At 40.1% G+C, this 26,531-nt stretch overlaps 1 protein-coding gene across 1 annotated transcript in view; it reads right to left on the reverse strand.

Annotated features, from left to right (window-relative positions):
• Positions 1-25,062, reverse strand: part of RIT2 (Ras like without CAAX 2) — a 229,613-nt gene extending 204,551 nt beyond the window's left edge. Inside the window, exon 1 of the mRNA XM_075489012.1 lies at positions 24,960-25,062. Coding sequence (XP_075345127.1) covers positions 24,960-25,062 — 103 coding nt within the window. The remainder of the gene's footprint in view (positions 1-24,959) is intronic.
• Between the last annotated feature and the right edge of the window lie 1,469 nt (positions 25,063-26,531).

Raw genomic sequence — 26,531 nt, forward strand, 5'->3', positions numbered from 1 at the left:
CAGGGCAACTGGCAGTGCAGAGGCAAACCATATAGGCTGCAGCACTGTGGCAAGATATTGCTGCCCAGGTAGAGAACCAGTTTGTCAAAGTACGTCACGTAGATGCTCATGTACCCAAGAGTCAGGCCACTGAGGAACATCAAAACAACCAGCAGGTGGATCAGGCTGCTAAGATGGAAGTGGCCCAGGTGGATCTGGACTGGCAACATAAGGGTGAATTATTTATAGCTGGGTGGGCCCATGACCCCTCAGGCCATCAAGGAAGTGATTCAACATATAGATAGGCTCGTGATCGAGGGGTGGAGTTGACCATGGACACTATTGCACAGGTTATCCATGAATGTGAAACATGCGCTGCAATTAAACAATCCAAGCGGTTAAAGCCTGTGTGGTATGGAGGGCAATGGCTGAAATATCAATATGGGGAGGCCTGGCAGATCGATTATATCATGCTTCCACAAACCCGCCAAGGCAAGCGCCATGTGCTTACAATGGTGGAAGCAACGACCGGATGGCTGGAAACATATCCTGTGCCCCATGCCACCAGCCAGAACACTATCCTGGGCCTTGAAAAGCAAGTCCTATGGCGACGTGGAACCCCAGAGAGAATTGAGTCAGACAACGGGACTCATTTTCGAAACAGTCTCATAGACACCTGGGCCAAAGAGCATGGCATTGAGTGGGTATATCACATTCCCTATCATGCACCAGCCTCTGGGAAGATTGAATGATACAATGGACTGTTAAAGACTACACTGAGAGCAAGGGGTGATGGGACATTCAAACATTGGGATACACATTTAGCAAAGGCCACCTGGTTAGTCAACACTAGAGGATCTGTCAATCGAGCTGGCCCTGCCCAATCAAAACTTTTGTGTACTGTAGAAGGGGATAAAGTCCCTGTAGTGCACATAAAAAACATGCTGGGGAAGACAGTCTGGGTTACTCCTGCCTCAGGCAAACGCAAGCCCATTCGTGGGATTGCTTTTGCTCAAGGACCCGGGTGCACTTGGTGGGTAATGCGAAAGGATGGGCAAGTCCGATGTGTACCTCAAGGGGATTTGATTTTGGGTGAGAATAGCCAATGAACTGAACGGTATGATGTTAATTGCTATATAATACTGTATGTCATCACTTCTATGGTTGCTATATGCCATATCAACAGTATTACAGTTAGAATCACCCAGACTAATGAAGAATGAGCTTTGATGAAACCAAGCAAAGTGCAGTGGTGATGGAATCAGAACTGGCTTCAGCATGCAACAATCCAACACCACTCACCATCTCTCCTGCCCTGAAGGACTGTTATGACAGATGGAACCCAATGTCATGGACTAAATGATCTCAACGGACATTTTAGAGGGATGGCCCATAGACCAAGGGAATGATATCTGTGTGTATATATGAAAAGACAGGGAAAGTGGTGGTGATTAATTGGAATGTATTGGAAAGGGTAGAACCTGGGCATGATGTAGATGGTAGAGAATAAGGGGTGGCTACTGTCCTGGTTTTGGCTGGGATAGAGTTACTTTTCTTCCTAGTAGCTGGAATAGTGCTGTGTTTTGGATATTAATATGAGAATAATGTTGATAACACACTGATGTTTTGGCTGTTGCTAAGTAATGTTTACACTAGTCAAGGACTTTTCAGCTTCCCATGCTCTGCCAGGCGCACAAGAAACTGGGAGTGGGCACAGCCAAGATAGTTGATCCAAACTGGCCAAAGGGCTATTCCATACCATATGACGTCCTGCTCAGTATATAAACTGGTGGGAGTTGGCCAAGGAGTAGCGATCGCTGCTCGGGGACTGGCTGAGCATCGGTCGGTGGGTGGTGAGCGGTTGCATTACTTGTTTTTCTTTCCTGGGTTTTCTCCTCTCTCTCTCTTTTGTTGTATTCCTTATTACAATTTATTATTATTATTATTTTTGTTCCAGTTATTAAACTGTTCTTATTTCAACCCATGTGTTTTCTTATTTTTCCTCTTCCAATTCTCTCCCCCATCCCACCGGGGGAGGAGGCTGAGTGAGCGGCTGTGTGGTGCTTAGTTGCCGATTGAAGCTAAACCATGACAACCATTTCCATTACAAGGCAAGCTGTGCAACATCAGGGACATAAAATCTTCAGTCCCACTGAGCTACACAGTCTGAGGAGAATTGCAGATTTGTACATGGCCAAGACTTGAAAATTGGAGATAGATACCTCCATTTTAGGATACACCTCATAGAATACATTAAAACATCATAAGATACCTAAGAAACCCCCGTTTCTGGAATATAAAGAAATTGCTGATTATGAGGGTGACAGGTTAAATGACTGAAAACAGAGACATTTTGACTCATCTGCAATATCAGGAAGTTTTAACCATCTACATATCTTCCAAAAATGAGTAAGCTAAGACAATTTATATAAGCTACATTTTATTAAAAAAAATATATGTAATGTTCAGTGCACATGTGAGTTTTAAAAGATTATTTAAAGGCCATTGTAAGAGATTTCCCAGTTCCTTCCTAAAAGTCTACTATGAAGATACACAGCACATTTCTCTTGAGAGCTGTAAAATACACAGACAAGTTTTTGTATATTCATTTTTCTTTCTCTCTCACAAGGTAACTGAGTAGCATTTTTTTAAATATATGTGAAGAATCTTCACTGTAAGAGGTATATCCAAAGAGAAGACATAGATGATCATCTAGCAACAAAACATACTGGCTAGGACAAACTAGATTCCTGAAGTTTCATTATCCGTCTTTGGACATGGTATATTAGATATGTGGCTCTGATTTTCCTACCCAGGGTATATTTAGATTTATAAAATCAAATAATCATTGCATTTGGAATACGTCTCAGGAAGAAGTCCAATTCAACATCCTGCTCAAAACAGTAGCATTGTATAATCATACTCATTTTATAGACAACTTATTACAAATCATGCAGTCTAGTTCCCAAGCATTGTTCATGAGTCTTATAGATGTGTCCCTTTAACAATTAATGTGATAATTCCTGTTATAATTAATTTGTAGTTATACAGAGTTTAGTTGAAAACAAAGTTAGAGAAATAATGACTCTGGAAAAGTAAAAACAACACTTAAGTGTTGCCAGTTAAAGATAGTCACTGCTGTATATCTTCACCCTAATATACAAAGTTAGGACATTTCAAAAGAAAAGTGCAATTAAAAAGACATATAAATAATTTAGGTGCCTGAAGACAACAGAAGCTGCTCAGGTACTGTTTCTATAGATCTATATACTGAAAGTACATCACTGAAGTCTTCAGCACCAAACAACACAGTCTGTAAATCTGCTTTCAGACACCAGGAGCTTACAGCTGTCCACGGTTATGCTCTGGGCCAAAAGGTCCTAGATACTAGTGACAAGGTTAATGAGCTCTGTGCTGGTTATCCATGCCAGAAGCTAATACATTCCTGTCAGCAAGCTAAATTATCAATGAGAAGATAAAATAACAAGTGGAAAGCGCAATATCACCCTCTTGCCTCCTAAAAAAACTAAGAAAAAATGTTTTCACTTACATAATGAAAAATCTAAGTTTTAAAGTGGGTCTGATCAAGAGATGGTCTAGAGCTTCTGCCACACTATTAAAATGTTTGTCAAAAAGACAAATGCTTTGTGGAAAAGCAATTAGCAAATCCTTGATTTTTACAGGAGTCATTTTCATCTCTGATAAACCTGAATCAAAGGAAGAGAATGTGACCACAGCATATCTGACTAGGAGGAAAGCATGAGTAAGTAATAAGAAAGGAAATTATTGTTTTTCCTTGGTTTCAAGGGTTGGTCACTGTCAATGTAGTTTCAGTTTAGCTGTAGGTTTGCTTGTTAATCAAAGTCTTCTCTTCTGCTAACTCTCTATCGAGTGTTAAAGAGGCTTTCTCTCCAACAGAGGTTTGAAATCAGCTGAAAATAACGATTGCTCCTGGCTAGTTTAGATGGTGAGCTGATTTAACAGAGAAGGTTTCAACTGTCTCATTATTTTAACTGACAGATTCCTTGTCCAAAGCCCTTCCCTAATTTGGCATCTGCTCCATATTCATTAAAGTCTATGGAATCACCTCTATTTATTCCATTGAGCAGCAGATCAAAAGTACTATAAATCATTTCTTATTTTAGTTGGTGGATTTTTTGAGTTCTTCACCTGCTGATTAGTTCTCAGTAGATGTACAAGCTGTGTATGAGCATGTATTCATATGCAGAGCATACAGCATATGTCTAAAAGATCATGAAGGCTCATACATTTATTCCTATAAAGTACTATAAACTTAAGTAGGAGTCATCACCTTGATTTTCAGAGAATTTAGGCCTGAATGATATTTTAAATGGTTGTGCCCAAAATTTCCACTTTCCAAATCCTATCTCATTTGCCTGGAGAAACATCCATTCCCAATATCTGAAGTTTTTTCATTCAATTTCCCTTTTAACATATCTGTTCAAACATATCTGTTTCTGGACCTTCTCAGAAGTAACTGGATCTGAAATCTGTTCTCATCTAAGTCCTTTGGTGATTCATAAACTCAGGACCACCTCAGCAAAGGACATGCTCAGGAAGGATTTTAGAAGTCATACTTTACCAACTCTGAACACTCATAAGAATGTAGCAGTGCTCTTTTAACCACTTAGTTACGAAGTCCCTTGAAATCAAAGGAATAGCTGATTTCAAATTACTTGCATCAGACCTCTTAAGTGGAAGAGTCAACAGTAGGTACTGTTTCTGCCTGAGAAAAATGTCTCCTTAGATTCTTAATTTGGGTGGATCTCCATTACTTCAAAATGGGACAGAGGCACAATTTAAACTTGCTGTACACTGAAGAACCATTCAAGCAACATTCAGGGAATGAAATGCATAAAATCTGGTTAGCTTAATTCTTTTCAGCTAGGACAGTCTTGATATTCCCTGATAACTCTGATACATCACAGAGCAAATTCTTCAAGTATTCACATTGTAACTTCATACATTTTATATGTCAGAACCTAGTCATTTGAAACTGTCTCCTGAAGAATGGTCCCATACAGAGAGGAGTAGACTTGGACTTAGGATATCTATGTTAAGTTACTTCTTTTCAGCAGAAAACTTAGGTAAATTTATTAGTCCCTTTCTTCCTCACTCCTTACTGGGTTTATCTACATATGAAGAGTATAGGGATCAATTATTAAATATTGCAAATAAATAAGTGTAAATGTACCTTAAACAGAAAAGGGAGTGAATCCTCTATGAGCTATTCCTTACCGCTGCCATTTTTGTTCAGTCTCTCCTCTCTCTGCCCCTCTTTTTTAACGCAAGTTAGAAGAGTATGTTCATATAGAAGAACAGAGCTTTCAGGAAAATGGTCTGTTTTGTTTCTTTTAAGTAATCTATGAATTTTATTCAGCTTTTTCTTTTTAATACTCACTCTGATTTAACTTTTTATTATTATATGATAATTAGCAGAATGCCAAAATCAGAATTAACATGGTTGATATCATATATGATCTGCTATATTTATATGCTGCTAAGGTGTAACATTTTCCCAGCACTTTGGTAAATATCTCTATTCTCCATTAAACAAATTGTGTATAAAGACAAAGGAGAAAAAATACTTAATATTAAATAACCTTTTCAGGGAAGTATAGTAGCTCATCAAACTATTCTGGAGCTGAACTGTTTAAATGGTGTTATGAACGCATGAGGCTAGCTAGTCTTTAGAAAGATTAAAAAAGAGCAAATATTAGAATTTAATTCTATTTGTCCATTGAAGTCTTCGTTAAATCCCTATTTCATTTTTTTTTCTCCATGTAATTGCTGGCTTTTCTTTGTTATGTTAAGAATAGAGATGGCTCTCCAGGGCTTTATTCAGATACAAGGATAACCAATGATTTAAGTATTGGACATGGGTCATCTCTTCCCCCCCAAGACAGTACTTGCATAGAAGTCTCTTAAGTACTTAATTCAAGTGGACTGTATATCATTGTACCTAAAACCAAAAGCAGGATCTTCTGTTTCTAATGGACACATGGCAGGAATTGCTCCCTCCTCCTTACCCTCTAGTATTACAAGTGAGACATTTGTTTTCTGTGTGAATACTAAGAAATACTAGCTATTATATTTTTAATCCATTATTACGTTCAACTTTCTATAAGTCCCACCCTGATATCTCCATTTTCCACTCCCCTTTCTCCTACCATTTTGTACCTTGGAAAAGGAAAGGAAAAGTGATTCAGCTTCTCACAAAGTCTAAGACCACAGTTTGACCATCTCTTCTAAACTGCAGAGAACTGACAGTGGACTCTTTAGTATAGAAACTACACATTAAAGTGGTGACAGCTGATTTAAAACATTTGCATTTGTCATGGTTTAACCCCAGCCAGCAACTAAGCACCACACAGTCACTCACTCCCCCCTGGTGGGATGGGGGAGACAATTAGAAGAGTAAAAGTGAGAAAACAGTTTAATAGGTAAAGCAAAAGCCATGCACACAAGCAAAGCAAAGCAGGGAATTCATTCACTCCTTCCCATCAGCAGGCAGGTGTTCAGCCATCTCCAGGAAAGCAGGGCTCCATCACGCGTAATGGTTACTTGGGAAGACAAATACCATCACTCCAAATGTCCCCTCCCTTCCTTCTTCTTCCCCAGCTTTATATACTGAGCATGACATCATATGGTATGGAATATCCCTTTGGTCAGTTGGGGTCAGCTGTCCCAGCTGTATCCCCTCCCAACTTCTTGTGCACCTGGCAGTGCATGGGAAACTGAAAAGTCCTTGACTAGTGCAAACACCGCTTAGCAACAGCCAGAACATCAGTGTGTTATCAATATTATTCTCATACTAAAATCCAAAATACAGCACTATACCAGCTACTAGGAAGAAAATTAACTCTATCCCAGCCAAAACCAGCACAGCATTTCATGACTGAAAGCTTTTTTCTTAGATGATAACCATTCTAATAGAAGATAATGTCTTACAGTAACACTTTATCCAAAGCCTATTGGAATCTACAGGGATTTTTCCACTGATTCATTAGATTTTGAATAAGGATACAACTGCCCAGTTCAAGAACTACCAAAACCCCATCTCTAGACAGCATAAAATATGCCTAAATAGAGATCAGTCCTTTTCTAAATAGGGAAAGACTTCTGAATCTGAACCTAAAACCTTTTGAAAGTATTAAGTGGACTTCATCACGTTACCCTTCAAAATGAATTCTCTGACTGAATTGTCATTTTGCTTTGTTGTATTCTCAAACTGGACAAATTTTACTCCTTTTACTTCCAAGTACTTATACCAAGCTGAGATTCTTCAACATTTTTGTACAACTCAGAAAGAAAGAAGAGAAATGAGTCTTTTTAAGATCAATGAATTTCACATAAAACTGAAATTTGTTTCTGGTGTCAGTGTACAAAGGACAGTAGCAAAACCCTGTAATATTTCTGCTGTATATTTATCACTGCATGGGAAAAACTCTTGAGAACTGAGGAAAGTTTAAGAGTAATTATACGTACAAAGATATTAGTAAAACTTCTGGTGCAGTTAAATACAGAGAAGGTGAGCATTACATCTTTGTTCACAGCCCAGGGAAGTTGACATAAAACTTGTCACTATCTTCAGCCAGCTTTGGAAGACCAACATGTTAACCACAATTTTATGTAACAGAAAGGAAAATCAACCAAATAGCTTCTCAGACATTCAGTCAGACTGATCCGGCCACTCACAGAATATTCAGAAGAGCACAGTCACCTTTTCAATTTATTTTTTAACATGGAGTGTCATATTATTGATTCTTTAGATTATTGCTTTAAAAGAATTACTCTCAGTGTTTGTTTCTTTTTGTCTTCCTTTGAAAGTCTGATATTCTCAAGTGGATAATGATAAGACAGGTGCACAGTGTATTTTTATGCATTTTACAGTTACTGAATTGATTTTTGTAAAAAGCTGTTTTTGGAGCAACTGTGCATCAGTTTTGAAATGTACAATATTTATCAGAGATTGCGGTTTAGTTTATTTTTATACATTTCAAGAGACTTGACAGTAGTAATCTCTATCTCATAAAGGGACCTTCTTGACCCTAATGTTCTCCACAAGTTTTGTAGCTGTATCAATGTGCTATTAAATGGGATTTGGAGCAGGCTTCATCTGCTTTGAGTCTGGAGGCTTGCAAAGGCTAGGTGGTTTGCATTTCTCTTCTCTGGAGCCTTCTGGAAATCCATGTAGTCACTCTGTTTAACAGCATGCACACCTGATCTCATTCAGGCTATCTTTTTGCTAAGTAGCTTTATCTGATGACAAGGGTTAAGAAGAAATGCTGATACCTTTCTCAATGCTACTCCCATTTTAGAGGGCCTCAGCTTTTCCATGTTTCTTCCTGAGCTCTGACTATGCACTGAATGACAGGGTCTGATATGGTTGGCCAGGAATAGATAGAGAAAACAAGTCAGGGAAATCCCTATGATTGGTCCAATAGCTGCTGTAGAGCAAGAAATTCAGCAAATTGCTACTTAAATCCATTTGATTTTTATTATTTATTTTTAAGATGGGGTCTAGTGGAGGAATAGAGACTGAATTCTTGACACTATAAGATCCCTCTTGGTTGACTCTCTTGAGGGATGAGAGGCCTTGCAGAGGGATCTAGATAGATTGGAGCATTGGGCAATCATCAATGGTATGAAAAGGGTCTGTGTTTATGGGCATCTGCAATTTGGAAACCTTAGTGTGTCCTTCAGTTAGTTGCATATTTTCTGCAACTCCTGTTAGGTAGGCATACCATTTTCGGACAGTGGGTTTTTGTGCAACTCCTTCTGGGGGAGCAGTCCCCTTTAGGATTGCTTCTAGTAAATTAAATGGTCCTCTAGTTTGCACAGGTTGTCCCTGGTGTATTTTCTCAACTTGTTTAACTGCTCGGACTAAAGATAAAAGTCCCTTTTCCCATTCAGATTATCATTGTTCTGTTTCTTTAAATGCAGTTGAGCTAAACAGTAAAGGTCTTTTTGGCCCATCGGGGCCAGTTTGGAACAGGTTACAGTAAGTAGCATGTTCGGTGAAACCCCATTCGGCTATAATAGGGTCGTGGGGGTGTACTGGTCCCAGTGACTGATATGTTTTTAACTCTTTCAGTTAGAGTTTTGACCGCCTCTTTATGTTCTAATTTCCACTCCCAGGGTTTGCCTTTCCGCAAGAGTGAGTATAAGGGATGGGAAATGATAGAAAATCCAGGCACATGCTTCCTCCAATATCCTAAAGTTCCCATTAATTGTTGTAACTCCTTCCTTGATTGGGGCATTTGCAGCTCTTCAATTTTTCTTAAGGTATCTGGAGGAATCACTGCACTGCCTGCTATCCACCAAGTACCTAAAAATTTTACTTCTTTACTTGGTCCCTGACATTTTCCGGGTGGAATCTCAATTTCTGCTTTATTTAGTGCTTGCCATACTGCTGCTGCTGCTTCCCCAACCTTTTCAGGGGAAGTTCCTCCAATCAGAATATCATCTATATATTGGTACAGTTTCACTTCTTGGGGGAGTGAGACTGTCTGTAAAAGTTCAGCAAGTGCAGCATGAGCAATCGTGGGTGAATGTTTATACCCCTGTGGGAGTCTGTTGAAGGTGTATTGTATTCCCTCCCAAGTGAAAGCAAACTTCTCTTTATCTTCCTCCTTTAAGGGAACCATAAAGAACATATCCTTTACATCTAGGGCTGCCATCCATGGGTGTGCAGCTGCTTGCAAAGTAGCTGTTAAGTTGGCAATGTTTGGCACAGCAGCTGTGAGCGGGGCTGTATTGGCGTTCAGGCGCCGATAATCGACTGTTAAACGCCACCTCCCATCTGGTTTCCGGACGGGCCAGACAGGTGAGTTATATGGGGAGTGGGTTCTGGAGATAATTTGTCGCTTCTCCAAATCAGCTATGACTTCAGAAATTCCATTTCGTGCCACAGCAGAAATGGGATATTGCGGTACGTTAGTGATTTTTGACTCGGGGAGCGCAGGGGCTGCGCGCAGTGCCCGCACTGCAGCCTCCCGATTTCTGCTGGGGTTGGGATCGATGCTCGAGCTGAAGGACCACACACTGCCATTCGGCAGGCACCAGGTTCGTCCATTTAAAACATCGAAACCTAAAATATTTTCATGGTGATCTTTAATTGCAAAGCGAGTACTCGACATGCGCTTCTCGCCCGGGAGCCATAAATTGACCTTGGCAGTTTGGCACTGAACACTCACTCCGTTCACGCCGGTAATTTTAACTCTTTGCCGTCTGGGTCGTACGCCCAGCTTCTCGGCATCTTGTTGTGTTAATAGTGAAATTTGTGCTCCCGTATCTATTAAAAACTTTACCAATTGTCTTTGAGGACCAACTGGAATTAAAATGTATGGGCCATTATCATTTATCCACTGATAAGCCTCCACTTTCCGGACAGGCAGGCCCAATTGCCTTCCAGACACGACTCGTTTTTTGACTTCATGCCCTGCAGTTCCTCCCTAAGGGGGAGGAAGGGGTTATCTCCCCTTCTGGGGTCTGGTGCAGGAGGAGTTGAAATATGGTCCTTCCTTTCACCGTTATCTCGTTTCTGGAATGCTTCAATTAGACTTAAAATAATGCCAGTAGGTTGACCTTGAATCGCAGCTCTGGGAATGCCTAAAGCTAATGCATTCCTCCACAATTCATTCCTTTGTTCTCGAGATTCTGTTTGGGGGTTTTTAAATTTGTTTCCCTTCGATCTAGTTTCTGTTCCCCGTTTTATGGGTCTTACTTTGTGATCTCCTCCCCAGGGCTTCAGGTTTTGTTTTTCAGCTGGTGCATCGTCCCAGCCCATCTCACGGCTGTAGTTCACAATGCGGTGCATCAATTCTGCCCAGGTAGGGAGCTGCTTGTGGGCATTTTGAGTGTTATCACCTAGTCCCTCATTGTGTTCTGTGTCTTTCTTGATCTCATCTCGTTTTGCAACTAAATGGGATTTAAGAATTGCCGGGGCTCCTCTAATCAGTGGTTTTAACATTGCGAAATCTACTGTAGCAGACAGTGGGACATCATGGGACCCTCGTTTGTGCATGGCTTGTATACAGGCGGCTTTTGTGATGGCTGTAGAGAGCTCACTTAAAGATTTAATGGGAATTATGGAGGGTTCACCTCGCTCCATGCTGTCTATTCCTCCAGCCCAATAAGCTACTTGGCTGGTGATAGAATGAGGTGTATTTGTCGGGTTGGGTCCTAAATTTAAGAAAACTCCCGGACCCCAATAGCCGCTTGCTTCATCCTCACTCAACATTATTCGGTCACCGCCACTGAAGCATACTCGCCACAAGTATTCTGTTTCAGTTTCACCTGGTTTTCTGCTATATCTCTCTTGCAAATTTGTCAATTGCAACGGATCCCAGGGGATGGTTCGCGTAGTATGTCACGGATGACCACCCCGAGGACCCACAGTTCTTTCTGTTTTAACAATGGGTCTGGCTTCATACTCAGGAGGATTTGTGGGGAACACAGGGTCGTCATCTTCTGGCTCACTATCATCCGGATCACCCCAGATGTCTCCATCCCAATCTTCAGGGGATACTATTAGTTTCCTAATCTGTAGGAGGTCAGGGGGGCGGGGAGCCTGTATAAGCATCATCTCGACCTTTTCTCCCAACTTTTGTCTTTTTTCCTTTTCGTCCTGTAACTGTTTCTGCAGTTGTTCAATTTTTAAAGATAGTAACAACTCAGTTGCCTTTCTGCCTTCTATTTCTTTCTCTAGGTCCTGCTCCTTTTTATTTCTGTTGTCTCTTTCCTGATGTGCAGCTTCTAAACAGGCACCTAGCATCTTGCAGATAATTCCTTTCCCTTTTCCATCTTTTGTGTGGCCTCTAGTTACTTTTAGGTGTTCTTCAATGGCTTCCCAATTATGCCAATTGTCACGAGTCCATTCTGCTGAGAGTTTGGGACTCGGATTCACTCCATGCCTCCGTAAATAATCAGTGATACTACTTGCCATCCTGCCGACTACGCCAATTTGTCGCGGATGGAGTGAGGGTGCACTTCACTCGTAAGAGAGAAGTAAAAATATAGTTTATTGATACAGAATAGGGAGTTAACAAAGTTCAATGCCACAGTGTTTTAACAAGATTCGATGGTGAAGTACACTTGATTATTTACTGCATAGAGGACAGGGTCAGGCAAAACTGTCAGGGAGACCCTCCCGTTGAGTCATGAGGTTCGGAAAAGGATCCCCTTGCTTTCTAAATTCCTTCTCAGAGAGGAGTCTAGGTGCGGCTAGATCCAGTCCTAGTCCCAGACTTGGTCAACGGTTTATGTCTAAAGGATTATATATGTGCGCAATCAATCCTTTATATCACTTAGCTAAGATTTCAAAGTTTAGCATGCTATTAGTCACTTACCGAGGATCTGTTGTGGCAAGGAATCTCTCAACCTCGAGGAGTAACCTTGAGAGGCGTCCCTGGTCAAGGGGAGATCCTGGCGTGCAGCCCGCTGCCGTGCAGGAGAGCTCAAAGGGCCCTGGGCTGCCCACTATTTAAGGAGTAAGATGATTGACTTATGGTTATATTTGCATATCAGCAAGAGGTTTAGATCCCTGCTTCAGGCAGCCCTTGGCTACTTTGTTGCCATTCATCCTCAAGGTCCAGCATAAGCTGGATGCAGCTATCAGGATGACTCCCACTGATGGTTACTGCTTGTGCAGGGAGCGGGGGGGGTGGGGGGAGCACACTGCCACAGAGGGTCTTTGATAGTTCAATTCCTGTTGTTGAGGAACAGCCCAGAAGGTTTCCTATCTCTTAATAGCAAGCAGTATGAATGGGAAAAGCTGAGCAGTATACATCTCACTGAAATCTTCACTGTGTAAGTGAAGCCCTCTTTCAATAAATCACACCATGAAAAGCAGATTCATTAATATAACCTTCCATGAGTTCTAATCACTTCACATCATTGTTCATGTAGAAGAGGTTTAGATGAAGGTCCCGAATCAGTAAATCCCATTTCCATCAGCAGAACAGAGAATAGGTTTTTTGCAAGTGGTGAGCTAACAGATCTACTTACCTTCCATCTGCACCACTACCCAACGTATACATTAGGTGGCCATTACTGTTAGGGTGCCACCTCAGCATGTTTCCAGTTATACAGGAGCCCTTATACTCTAAAGGATGCACTTTAGCTCTGTGTGAGGCATCATAAATGACTTTTTTTGTACACAACAAAGTCCAGTCTTGAGACCAGCCTTAGGATCTCTCTTAAGCAATCTGAACATAAAGAAAGATGCCCATTATACACATTAGTAATGCCACATCAGCCACAAGTCCTGGTGACTTTTAACACATTTCATAATTTTGAGAATGACAGTATTCCTTCTCCTCTATAAGAGGGTTTGAAGACTGTAAATGCTTTTTCTGTTCAGGTATATTTGCTCATTAATGCTCAATCTCTATAATGTATTCTTCCATCTTAAATTAGCATAAACCAATTAGACTAATACAACTTTCACCAACCTGTTCCTTTCAAAGACTATTCACAATCTGCTCCATCTTGCTTTTAAGCAAATGGTTAAGAATATATACCACTCTTATTGACCAAAGGAAGTTAGGCCTGAAGATCTAACTTCATAAAGCTGAGTTAGAGCTCAGTCTGGCTGCTGCTGTAAAAGACAACAAAAAACACTTCTTCAAATACATTAGCAGCAAAAGGAGAGCTAAGGAGAATCTCCAGCCCCTAGTAGATGGGGGAGGAAACACAGTGACCAAGGATGAGGGAAAGGCTGAGGTACTTAATGCCTTCTTTGCCTCAGTCTTTAATAGCAGGGCCAACTGTTCTCTGGGTACCCAGCCCCTGGAGTTGGAAGATAGGGATGGGAACCAGACTGGAGCACCCATAATCCAGGGGGAAATGGTGAGTGACCTGCTGCACCACTTAGACACTCACAAGTCTATGGGGCCTGATGAGATCCACCCGAGAGTGTTGAAGGAACTGGCAGAAGAGCTCACCAAGCCCCTTTCCATCATTTACCAGCAGTCCTGGCTAACTGGGGAGGTCCCTGCTGACTGGAGATTAGCGAATGTGACACCCATCTTCAAGAAGGGCCGGAAGGAGGACCCGGGGAACTACAGGCCTGTCAGCCTGACCTCGGTGCCGGGGAAGCTGATGGAGCAGATCATCCTGAGTGCTATCACACGGCATGTAGAGAATAACCAAGGGATCAAGCCCAGCCAGCATGGGTTCAGGAAAGGCAGGTCCTGCTTGACCAACCTGATCTCCTTCTAAGACAAGGTGACCCGCCTAGTGGATGAGGGAAAGGCTGTGGATGTTGTCTATCTAGACTTCAGTAAAGCCTTTGACATGGTTTCCCACAGCATTCTCCTGGAGAAACTGGCTGCTCATGGCTTGGACGGGTGTACTCTTCACTGGGTAAAGAACTGGCTGGCTGGCCGGGCCCAAAGAGTGGTGGTGAATGGAGTTTACTCCGGTTGGCGGCCGGTCACAAGCGGTGTTCCCCAGGGCTCTGTGTTGGGGCCAGTTCTGTTTAACATCTTTATCAATGATCTGGACGAAGGGATCGAGTGCACCCTCAGTAAGTTTGCAGACGACACCATGTTGTGTGGGAGTGTTGATCTGCTGGAGGGTAGGCAGGCTCTGCAGAGGGACCTGGACAGGCTGGATCGATGGGCCGAGGTCAATTGTATGAGGTTTAACAAGGCCAAGTGCAAGGTCCTGCACTTGGGCCACAGCAACCCCATGCAACGCTACAGGCTTGGGGAAGAGTGCCTGGAAAGCTGCCTGGCAGAGAAGGACCTGGGGGTGCTGGTTGACAGCCGCCTGAATATGAGCCAGCAGTGTGCCCAGGTGGCCAAGAAAGCCAATGGCATCCTGGCTTGTATCAAAAATAGTGTGGCCAGCAGGACTAGGGAAGTGATTGTGCCCCTGTACTCGGCACTGGTGAGGCCGCACCTCGAATACTGTGTTCAGTTTTGGGCCCCCCACTACAAGAGGGATATTGAGGTACTGGAGCGTGTCCAGAGAAGGGCAACGAAGCTGGTGAAGGGTCTGGAGCAGAAGTCTTATGAGGAGCGGCTGAGGGAACTGGGGTTGTTTAGCCTGGAGAAAAGGAGGCTGAGGGGAGACCTTATTGCTCTCTACAACTACCTGAAAGGAGGTTGTAGAGAGGTGGGTGTTGGTCTCTTCTCCCAGGTAACAAGTGATAGGACAAGAGGAAATGGCCTCAAGTTGCGCCAGGGGAGGTTTAGACTGGATATTAGGAAATTTTTCTTCACCGAGAGGGTTATCAAGCATTGGAACAGGCTGCCCAGGGAAGTGGTTGAGTCGCCATCCCTGGAGGTATTTAAAGGACGTTTGGATGAGGTGCTTAGAGACATGGTGTAGTGGTGGTTTTGGCAGTGTTAGGTTTATGGTTGGACTCGATGATCTTAAAGGTCTTTTCCAACCTATATGATTCTGTGATTCTGTGATTCTGTGATCTCCTACATCTCTAATTATACATGTTTTAATTCTAATTTTACCACTTAACTGATTACTCTCCATTAAGCAATTCTGGTCCCTTTCCTCCTCAAATTTTGGAAAACGTCTTCTTTTCTTGATATTTATTACCTTCAAATATTGTAAATTCTGTGTCCCCTGTGCCAAAGTGGTACAGACAGTGACCACCCCACTTGCTAGCCTTATCCAAGTGGGTATTCATCATCTGGATGTTATGATGGGAGAAGCTGGATAGATCAACCCATGCACATTACAGCTGCATCCAGTCCCATTTACATTAAATCACTGTATACATATGCAAGTTGCACAATAAAGAATCATGGACTACTGGTTGACAGAGCTATTTGAGTATAGTCATAGTCATTTGTCATTATAAATCATATTGCGTCAGCCCTTTTATCATCTCTGTTAGTCTTCTCTGAACTCTCTCCTATTTATCAGACGGCTTCTGGTATTGAAGAAACCAGAACTGCAGACAGCTTTCTCAGTAGCCAATTGGTATCATCTCACATGCAGAAACCATCCTATTAAATGCAGGAGCCATCATTGAAACCTCCACCCCTCCAGCCATTGAATTATGTGAACTGGCAAAATAATGAAAACATCTTTAACTCATTTCCCCAAGGCAAATAATTCTGGCCACAAGGTCTGACCATAGTCAAGAAAATTAATGAATAAGCAATGTGTTTAATCCTTTCAAGTGGATAACAAACACACTAAAGATAAATGAAAAATATCATAAACGGGTCCAGAATTATTAGAATCATCAGCTTCAATGGTCACAACCCAGCAAAATACTTCCAAATTAGGATAACACATATGGAAATGCAGAATTCAGGCCATCACTAGAGATGTGATAGCACAGGTGACTGCATTGGGGGAAAGAGCAAGTAACTTAAGGGTTACTGCAGATATTTCTCTGTATGTGATCTCTGTGAACTATACCTGAACAAAAGAATTCATTATTCTCAGAGGAACAAAAAAGGACTGTCAAGAGGAAACCAGTAAGCAATCTTACTTCTAGAATAGCATGTGAATTTTTGGAATTCATATTCAGAAAATGATGTGGAAATACTAGGGCAGTCGAATTAAGGATACAAAATGCTCTGAGCAGGAAAATAAGGTTCTACAAGTAAGATTTCAGATGCTCAATGTATTGAAGAGAAAGAAGAACAAGGAGGGAACTGATCATTGTCTATAGGTATTAACAGATAGGAAAATAAGAGAATAGGGAGTTTTTCAAAGTTGTTAACAAAGAAGTGATAAGATAAAATGGCTAGAAGTTGGAATTACACAAAATCGAGCTTGAAATGAATTCAATATCCTATCTGTGAAGGTAATTGAAACACCAGAACAGTTTTGTTATCAAAAATCACAAATGTATCAGAACTCTGCATTTAATATCCTATCTGTGAAGGTAATTGAAACACCAGAACAGTTTTGTTATCAAAAATCACAAATGTATCAGAACTCTGCATTTATAAAGTCTCCAGTGCTTAATCTGGTTTATGGGAAAAACTGGAAGTTGCCCATACCCAGGGATGTGGTTGTCTGGCATTGGTGGGCCTTCTCTACAATGCTTTTTTTCCATGGAGAAAATACAACCTACACCACCATCAATCTGCATATAACATTTGTAATTCTTCATTAGAACTATGACTGTAATTCAGTTTACAGCATCCCAGACATGACAAACTTAGCTGGTGGCTTACAGTGTTCAGTTAGGATTTTTTCTCCATGGATACATAATTGTCAAGAAGTATTACTATGTCTTTTGGGCTGTACCACTGTTAGTATTCTTCTGTCTCCTCTCTTCCTGTCCCAGCCTTGCACTGACACTTCCACATCAGGTCACAGCTGATCACAGGTTACAGTCAGTACTATGAAGTGACCAAGGGAATTTATATGTCATTTTTGACTGACATATGCTTATGTATATGCTTAAGTCCTTATGCTTTCAGGACTATCACCAAGCAAGGAAGTTTTTCTCTGGTCAACAAATAGATATCCTTTCTTCCTTCCCATTTTTTAAATTCTTTTTCTTCATTTGAATGAGTATAATTAATTATTTACTTGAAATTCCCAGGGTCTTATATTTGGCCTTAAAAATCCAAATTACCTTTGTTTCAGACAGAGGATGATGAGGGAACAAACATTTCTTTTCAGAGGGATGCAGATGTGTGTCTTTATTAATTGGGTGTCTCAATTTCTACTTCAGTTAAAAAAAGATGGGTATTTGTGCCATCACAGGAGAAGCAGCACCAAATTAGACACCAAAAACTATACTTATATTGACTTGGGGGGGGGGGGGGGGGGGGGAAGCAATTTGGTTTGCCTTAACTGTAATCCACAGCATGCCCAGACACTCAAAAGGCTACTTTTTTCACCTTGACTCATACTGCATAGTAACTTAATCCTCCAGCTTCCGTTTGGCTCAGAAGACAATAGAAGGCCAGGCTCTTTCCCTTGATCCATTTACCAGGCACTTAGGGAAGCATAGCTGTACTTAACTGCAAGCATGCTGAGGACCAGACTGTGGTAATATTTTCCTTGCTCTCTACTGCTCTGCCTGGCAAGAGCTTTGCGAGCCATATATTTGATGGTCCCACAAATTCTCCCCCACACTGCAGATCAAAGTTAAGACTTTGTCCAGATATCAACTATTTATACAAGAAGCAGAGAAATATCCTCTAAGAAATTATCTGTTTCCATTCCCTCAGTAGCTCACTAGGAAGACTGCGTAGTCATAACTGAGAATGATTAAAATTACAGCTCCAGAAACAGAAAAGCCAGTCCCAGAATTTCATGGCTACCAAATGATGGAAATCTTCCTTGATCTCCCTTCTCATCTTGTTGCCAGTCATTCCCTGGTGTATGCTGGCTCTGATGTGTTTCATATCCTTCTTAGAGCAGAACTCGGAAGAAAACTTTTCACCTTCTTTTTCTTTAGAGGAGAGGAAGGAATTTTGTCCCGGGATGGTGAGTTGAGTTAGCTCATGGAAGATGTCACAGGTGATTAAGAAAGCTGAACATTAGTAAAATCTCTCTGCTTGTGATCATGGCAAACAGACTTCTCCAGCTTTATTATAAAGCTTGAAGGAATTGCTTTAATCCAAAGCTGGCAGAGCCACAGTTCAGTTGCAGTCTAAGCTCAAGTTAGTTGACACTTCATGACTACAATGCCAGTAAGGTCTCCCAGCAGGTAAGGTAAAACAGAACATGCAAAATGGGAAAAAGATAGAGGAATTTTGTCATCGGCAATGCCTTGTGTGTTTTCAACAAAAGCACTCAGAGACAGCTGGTTGCTTTCCACTTAGAGAAGTCAGTCCCTGCCAAAGTGGATATATTTGAATGCAAAACTGGCTAAAAAGCGCATGGGACCTTGCATGCCGGTCTGTGGAGGACAGAGCTGTCTCATATTTATCCCAGAGAAGGATTTATCACTACTGTAATATTATTTTGAGTACTCTGCATATCATACATACTTTGAATGGCATCGGTCTAACGGTTCTTGACTTACACTAAAGAGAATTTTGATCCAGCATACTTAAAAAAATGATATTAATTTAAAATTATAGTTACTGTGCTATGTCCTATGAGTCATGAAGCATGTGACCAGAGATCCAGAATAATTTATGCTTATGTGAAAGGATAAAACTAGTACAAGCACAATATATTACCTATGGACTAATGTTGGATAGGAGTTGGACAAAGGATTTCACTAAAGTAGTGAAATTGTGACATAGTCCTGCAATCTAAGTAGTAGGGGAGGGGAAAAAAACCCCAAACAAACATAAAACCACCCCTCCCCCCAAAAAAAACACCTAGTGAGAAGGTGTTTGATCAATGTATGAAGCATGTTCTACGATACTAAGCCTTGTGATGGTGTAAGACCAGCATCAGCAGACACAAATGGTACTTTTCAACCTCAGCTCTTCTGATGCCAGTGGAATCTCTCCCTGTGCTCTTCACCCTTTTCCAGTGTAGCCTGGATCATATGCTAATTTATCTTCAAGTGATTAACAAACTGCTGGAGTGGGCCAGTTCTCCAGTACACACTCCATGGTGCTATCTCTATTTACTGGGGACTCTTTTTATGAGGACATGCTTGAAATGAATAGGCACAGAATTTAATTTACCTAGACAGAATAAGAGGTAAAACTAGTAAAAAAAAAGACAGTTGATCACATATATAACAGAAAATTGGGGATTTAATCTAATTCCTAGTACAGAAGTTCCCACATCACAAACAACATTGCTGTTTTCACACATTTTGGAACTTACTTTGTACACAAGATCCTGAAATTAATTGGATGAGTCACCTGTGTCTGTAGAAATATGGCATTTGTGCAACACTGGCAAAAAAATAGAAGGAAATCAATGGGGTAATAAGCATGCCTCCCCTAACCAGATCAGGCTGAGAAATACATTTCTTCACACTCTTCCACTAACAACCCTAAGAGAATCTTTTCTTAATTCCTTCTCTTCCCTTTTTAAATTTTTTTTTTAATATTGAAGCCTGGAAATATATATTTAAATGTTTTTGAAACCTGTATATTAAAACTAAAAATATATTAGTTTTACAAAAGTCTTGGGGTAATTATTTGACAATCCCTTCAATTTTTTTAAGGTGGCAACAAATAAACTGGCAATCAGTCTGAGAAATAAATCTTGAAAAACGCACATTTTCTCTAAGATAAAAAAACAATTTACTAGCAACAAATATTTATTAATTTTTGATCTTTTAAAAAATTCCTCTTCTCATCTGAAATGCAACTTTCACAGGACAGGTAGCATGAAATTTACTTTGCATCTATAATACACCCATTCTATGGATAAACATGTAATTCCAATTACCAAGAAGAACCATAGATCATCTTCACCCTTAAATAAATCAACTTTACTAGCATTAGGGGAAAAAAAATAAACTAGAATAACATTTTCATTTAGCCCAGAAGATGCATGTAAAGTTAGATTATGGTGCAATCTGAACAGCATTTGAAGGATGCCTAGATAATAACAATTTTTCATTAGGCAGAGGTTTTATATTTTATTCAGTTGCACAGGTACATCAATTTGTTTGTTCTTTTTGGTAGTAACTGTGCAACCCCTCAGTTAATTATTGCTAATGTTTTGCAGAATGTGCTGCAGTTAATTATTGTTATTAGTGTAATTAATTTGCTAAATATAAGCCAGAAATGCATGGTCTCAGGATTTAGAGGCTCTTTTCTGTATATTTTTTGTAACACTGAAAAATAGAGCTAAACCCAGAGGTCTGAGCTGCATCAGACTGGGGACCATGAGAGTACTAGGTTCACTGTCCAGATGCAGATCTCTGAAGGTATTTGTAAGCAAAACCTGTTTCAAAACCACTAAGATTCTTAGGGTTTAAACCCTATGTCAGGCAACTTGAGGTAGGTTTCAACGGTACTGAGCTCATCTGAGATTTGTCATCAAACCAGAGAAGAACGAGTGTCAACATCTTTTTTTTTTATTTAAATTTAATTATCATTAGAAATGTGTAATTTTGGCATGGACTATAATCAAATAAGTCAGTAGAAAATTTACTTTTATTTTATTTTATTTCATTTCAGTTTAATTCCTGGTTCCAGCCTAATTTTGGTCTGAACTTGCAGCAGAGTGTATAGTTGTGCTTGATGTCAAACACAACCTACACATAGTAATAAATTAGCATATTGTTCTGAAAACAAAAATAGTTATATTTTCAGAATTCTTAGAAGGGATAAATCATTCTAGGGAATCTATAATCTATAATTATGATACAGAAATCACTTCCCAGGAAAATTTACACATAGAATCATAGGATCATTTAGGTTGGAAAAGACCCTTAAGATCATCAAGTCCAACCATAAACCTAACACTGCCAAGTTATAGCTTTGTACATTTTAATTAAAGCCACTATTACCTGTTCTGAACTCTGGGGCTGGGATGGGGTTTTTTTTTCCTCCTATAAAATACTGGCAGAGTTTTGGTTTTTTTTTCTGGCACTGATTTTGAAATGTGAGGACCCTTAAGTGACAATTCTTAAACTATTTGCAGTTTACACATTATTACTCTGAATGTGGTGGGTATCAGATTTAGATGTGCTGAGTTTATCTTCTATTACCAATCCTTGTAAAATGTCTACTACACTGAATAGCCCAAATAACAGGAGGTTGGCTGTCCTCCTGGATTTTCTGCCATCTTGGAACACAGAACTGAAGAGACAAACCTGACAACCCAAAGCAAATATTCTATAAACACCAACATGAAAAGAACATACATTGTTGGTGTCCTCTTCCTCATTCCTCCCCGTCCACACATACAATCACCACCCTCAGCCCCTTGTAATGAGCGTGCAATTTTCAATGCGAAGACCTCCATACATACAGTATGAAATGGCACAGTAAGAGAGCAGAAGAGAGTGGGAAACAGAAGATCAAAATGTCCAGGGGATCCCTAGAAGTGAACTATGTCCAGGGCAAAAAGAAATCTTCTAACATTTCTGCGGCTTGGTTCTTATGTAAAATTCTTTCCAAACCTGAATTATTTAATACTGAACAAAATGAGGAACTGAAAGGCTTTCATCCAAAAGAGGTTTCCCACTCAGCAACTTAACCCCAGCTGTTACTGCTTTTATCATGACTTAAAAAGCGAAGGAAGAGGGAGAAGGGGAAAGAATCCAGGATATTATCAATACATCATCCCATATATCACTTATCTGTCAAACTCTAAGTTGGAAATTGAACTTTTTTTTAATCTCTCATCCCTATTCTACCCTGACCCTTTTTTACGATTAAATCCATAATTTCCTGGACAGAGTGATTCTAGGTCATTAGGGGAAAGCAGAGCTCATCTTGGAGAATGAAAGTAGTCATTCAGGCCTTTTTCTGCTTTTAATCCATTGTAATTTAATCCTGCCTATACAACAGTCAGAATGAATTCATGATTTATGGAAGGACATCAATTTTTCCTTATCTCTATCAGAATTCTATCAGTTGGATTATCTCAGGATTCTACTGAAATATTTCACGCCCATTCCACATTGGAAGTTCATAGCCAGTAAATGATGAACTGCCTACCTCCTTTCTTCTAGACTCTTAGTTCTCAGTTGCCGTTTTTTCCCCCAGAAGTTTCACTGTTGTGAAAACAACAGGTTTTCATTAATCCCATTGAACATCATAACTATCCACTTCATCTTATGTTTATTTCTCTAGACCACACAGACACCCAATTCTTCTTGAATAATTATGTGGTCCTCAGCTTTGGAGATGTATCATTACCTTGTGTAATCCACAGATTTGAAGGCTTTATTCTCATGAAATCAACAGCTATTTTTTTCTGAACAAGGAGATTTGAATAAACTTCATTTGTGCTTTAAAACTGTTATCTAATAGTAAATGGGAACTCTAAAATTTCCACAGTGTGTATATAAAATTTGGCTGTTGTGATTCAGTTATACTATGAATATGGTATAGTTTGCAATATCTTTTGTTTTGGTAAATGAGTCTTCAAAATGACATCATTCTTACAATAATATGTTTGGGAAAAATTGCTGTCATCTTTTGGATGCACTCAAAAAAAAAGAAAAAAAAAGAAAAAAAGAAAAAAAAGAAAAAAAAGAAAAAAAAAAGAAAAAAAAAAGTGACATTTTGCTGAAAGTTCCAGCTGGCACATCCTGGATACCTGCTTTACCATGGAAAAGATAATTTCAAATTGCAGAAAGTTACTTTGAGATAACCAATATTTTCTTCTTTCCCATTTTATATAGTGATCATAGCATAACATCTGTGCAAGAATTATTTGCTTGGTTAAGCAGTACTGATGGGAAATAGCTTTCACTGAAGGATGTGCCACTGAAGTTGAAGCCAAACATAACAAGAAAACAGAGATTATGGATACAGAGAGGAAATTATATCCACTCCCAATATTTAATGTTTTGCATCTATACCTTGTCTTGTTGTTGGAATAGGAAATAAAACTTATTTGATCTACACAATTATTACAGTTTAGTGTCACAGCTTATTTATCCTGAAATTTGTTTGGAATCTACCCTGGATATATTATATTATCCTTTTTTTGTTGTTTTTTTCTTCTTATTTTTTTCTTTTGAATTTCCAGAAGATGTAATCAAATGCTTGTTGTGTGGCCAGCTCAATACACTGGCTTCTGAGACAAACACTGCACGTTCAGCAAAGTCTTTTTAAGAACAGAGAATGCTAGTGTCAGTGGGAATAAATCAAAGGTGATAATATCTGTTAAAAAGAAAACATTGTCTGGAGAAAATAATGACTTCTCTGAAGAGATACCATTGTCAGACACTAGCATATCTTGCCATCACTGAACAGTGATATTAAAATATGCTGCAAATCTACCTTATCGCCTGGAGTGAGACTCAGACATGCATTCTGTAACTGTCCAGACAGGAGAGGAGACTAACACAAGCTGAGCCATAATGACACTCAGCAAAAAAGTCAAAAGAAGATGTGGGGAAGAAAACAGAGTCGCTGCAGGCATCCTCCACACTTTGCACTGTACAGCTGACTTTGCAGTTAGTTTCATTTCTGCCTGGGCACAAGGACCGGCAGGCAAACAAGTTACATCTACACTATCCAGCAAACCATCACCCCTCGCCAAGTGTTAGAGTGACACAACCACTTGCTGTTACACTAACAGCAGCAAGCTAACCACTCTCTCCTCATATACAATGGAGCCAAGGTTAGTTTTACAAAAATATCCAATTAAAAAGGCTCATAACATTTCAGTCTGTAACAAATTAAGCTGACTCATTGCCCCAATCACGAATTAGTCTTTTATCCAAGCCATGTGGAAGAGAAAGAGGAATTAAACCCCTCATTAAACAACGTTCTTGTTCTGTAAACTTTACACTCACAATTCACCCCTTCTCCCCAAAAATACTGTTGCTCAAACTTACCGCTTTTGCCAATGTCCTGGTTTCAGCTGAGACAGAGTTAATTTTCTTCGTAGCGGCTGGTATGGGGCTATGTTTTGGATTTGTGCTGAAGACAGTGTTGATAATACAGAGATGTTTTAGTTGCTGCTGTACTAGTCAAGGACTTTTCAGCTTCCCGTGCTCTGCCAGGTGCAGAAGAAGCTGGGAGGGGACACAGCCAGGATAGTTGATCCAAACTGACCAAAGGGCTATTCCATACCACATGACGTCACGCTCAGTATATAAAGCTGGGGAAGAAGAAGGAAGGGGGGACATTGGAGTGATGGCGTTTGTCTTCCCAAGTAACCGTTACGCTTGATGGAGCCCTGCTTTCCTGGAGATGGCTGAACACCTGCCTGCCCATGGGAAGTAGCGAAGGAATTCCTTGCTTTGCTTTGCTTGCGTGCGCGGCTTTTGCTTTCCCTATTAAACTGTTTTTATCTCAACCCTCAAGTTTTCTTACTTTTGCTCTTCCGATTCTCTCCCCCATCCCACCGAGGGGGAGTGAGCGAGCGGCTGCGTGGTGCTTAGTTGCCGGCTGGGGCTAAACCACGACAGCCAACTCCCCCTGCTCCTAGCATCACCACCTTGTACTCTCTGGAGCCTGCTGAAGAATTGCTGGAGGAGCTGGTCATTTCATTTTCTAGCTCCATCTTGCACAAAGCAGAAGAAGGGAGCAAAAGGGAAGAAAAAGCAACTGGTAGGTGCTTTCTCTGCTCTTAAACAACTATAAAAGCTGTGTTAGGAAAAAAAAAGAGCAGAAAGGTATAATACAAGAGGTACAATTTATCAGCCTCACACTCGCTGCTGTGCCTGTGTTAGCTGGAGAAGGTCTCATAGCAACCACTTTAACAGCTTCCAATAAAAATCTCTCTCTGCCCCCTCCCAGCTTTGTATCATTCTCTGTGTTTCTCTTCCTGGACAGAAGCAGTTTTGTGAGGCTCAAGAGCCCTGGTACCTCTGGGTGTTGCTGTGTCATTGGAATCCAGTTGAGCAGAGCTTCCAGAAAAAGAAAATTGATCAAATTTCTTAATTATGATGCTTGTTATTCCATGTAGCACTTGCTGAATCTTAAACAATAATAAAACAGACCAGACAACCTCCTTGCCACCTTGGAGTTAAATATTCATCCTATGATCATCAAGTTTGCTGGTTTTACATTTAATACTATTAGAAGTGAAATAAGCAACAACTTTTAAGAGTCTTTGTTCTTCATTAAGCTTACTGCAAAGCAGAGGAGTTTTCTAAGGTTAGGTTTGCCCCCAGATCAATTCTCTTTTAGTTCATATGCATCAATTATTTGCAGAAATAAACCAGGTATTTTGAAAAATGGTTTCTTTGTTGGTTTTTTTTTTTCCCCACACACAGAATTTCGGAAGGGGATTAGGACTGAAGGGAGGGGAAAGATCTATTCATCCAGAAAATAACCACGTAAGCAAAGATGAAAAGCAAATTGTTATAAGTATTTCATACTAATATCAAGTGATTTATGTAACCAACCTGGTCAGTCCAAATATATAAGAAAAGAATAAAATAAAAAGTCTGTGAATGACATCCAGTGTGAAAATCTCCCATTAGAATTATTCAGTGAAAACTTACAACAAAAGACTGCAACTCTTCATTGATTTCTGATGATGTCCTTAACAGACCTAGTATATTTAAAGAACATGATAAGTAATAAGATACTTGCCCAGCCTTAACTGTTATACATTTTTGAAGACCAAAAATCATCTACGGCAAAAGGGGTGGAAAGCAAAATTTGCTCTCCTTTGAAAAGTGCTGGTCTTTCATGACACATGCAACTATTAAGGAGACAGGGAAATGGAAACAGGAGAGGTGACTAGTAAAGTAATCAGACTTGGAAGTCAGACATCTTCATCTGTCCACTCCTCCGATTATTTCACAGAGAGTAAACATATGGCATTAAACAGGAATAGAGAATTAAAAGTTGAAAGGGAAAGAAAAAAAAAAACCAAAACCAAAAAATCATAGACTGATTAAGGATATGATTTAAAGAAAATTAGGAAGGAGAGGAAAAGGTATAGAAGAGCACATGTATGAAAGATAGTTTAATGGACTAAGACAATACATGATTAAAGAGAAGAGATACATAGGTATGATA

The sequence above is a fragment of the Mycteria americana genome (assembly GCF_035582795.1).
Source record: "Mycteria americana isolate JAX WOST 10 ecotype Jacksonville Zoo and Gardens chromosome Z unlocalized genomic scaffold, USCA_MyAme_1.0 Scaffold_18, whole genome shotgun sequence".
In the NCBI taxonomy this organism is placed as follows: domain Eukaryota; kingdom Metazoa; phylum Chordata; class Aves; order Ciconiiformes; family Ciconiidae; genus Mycteria; species Mycteria americana.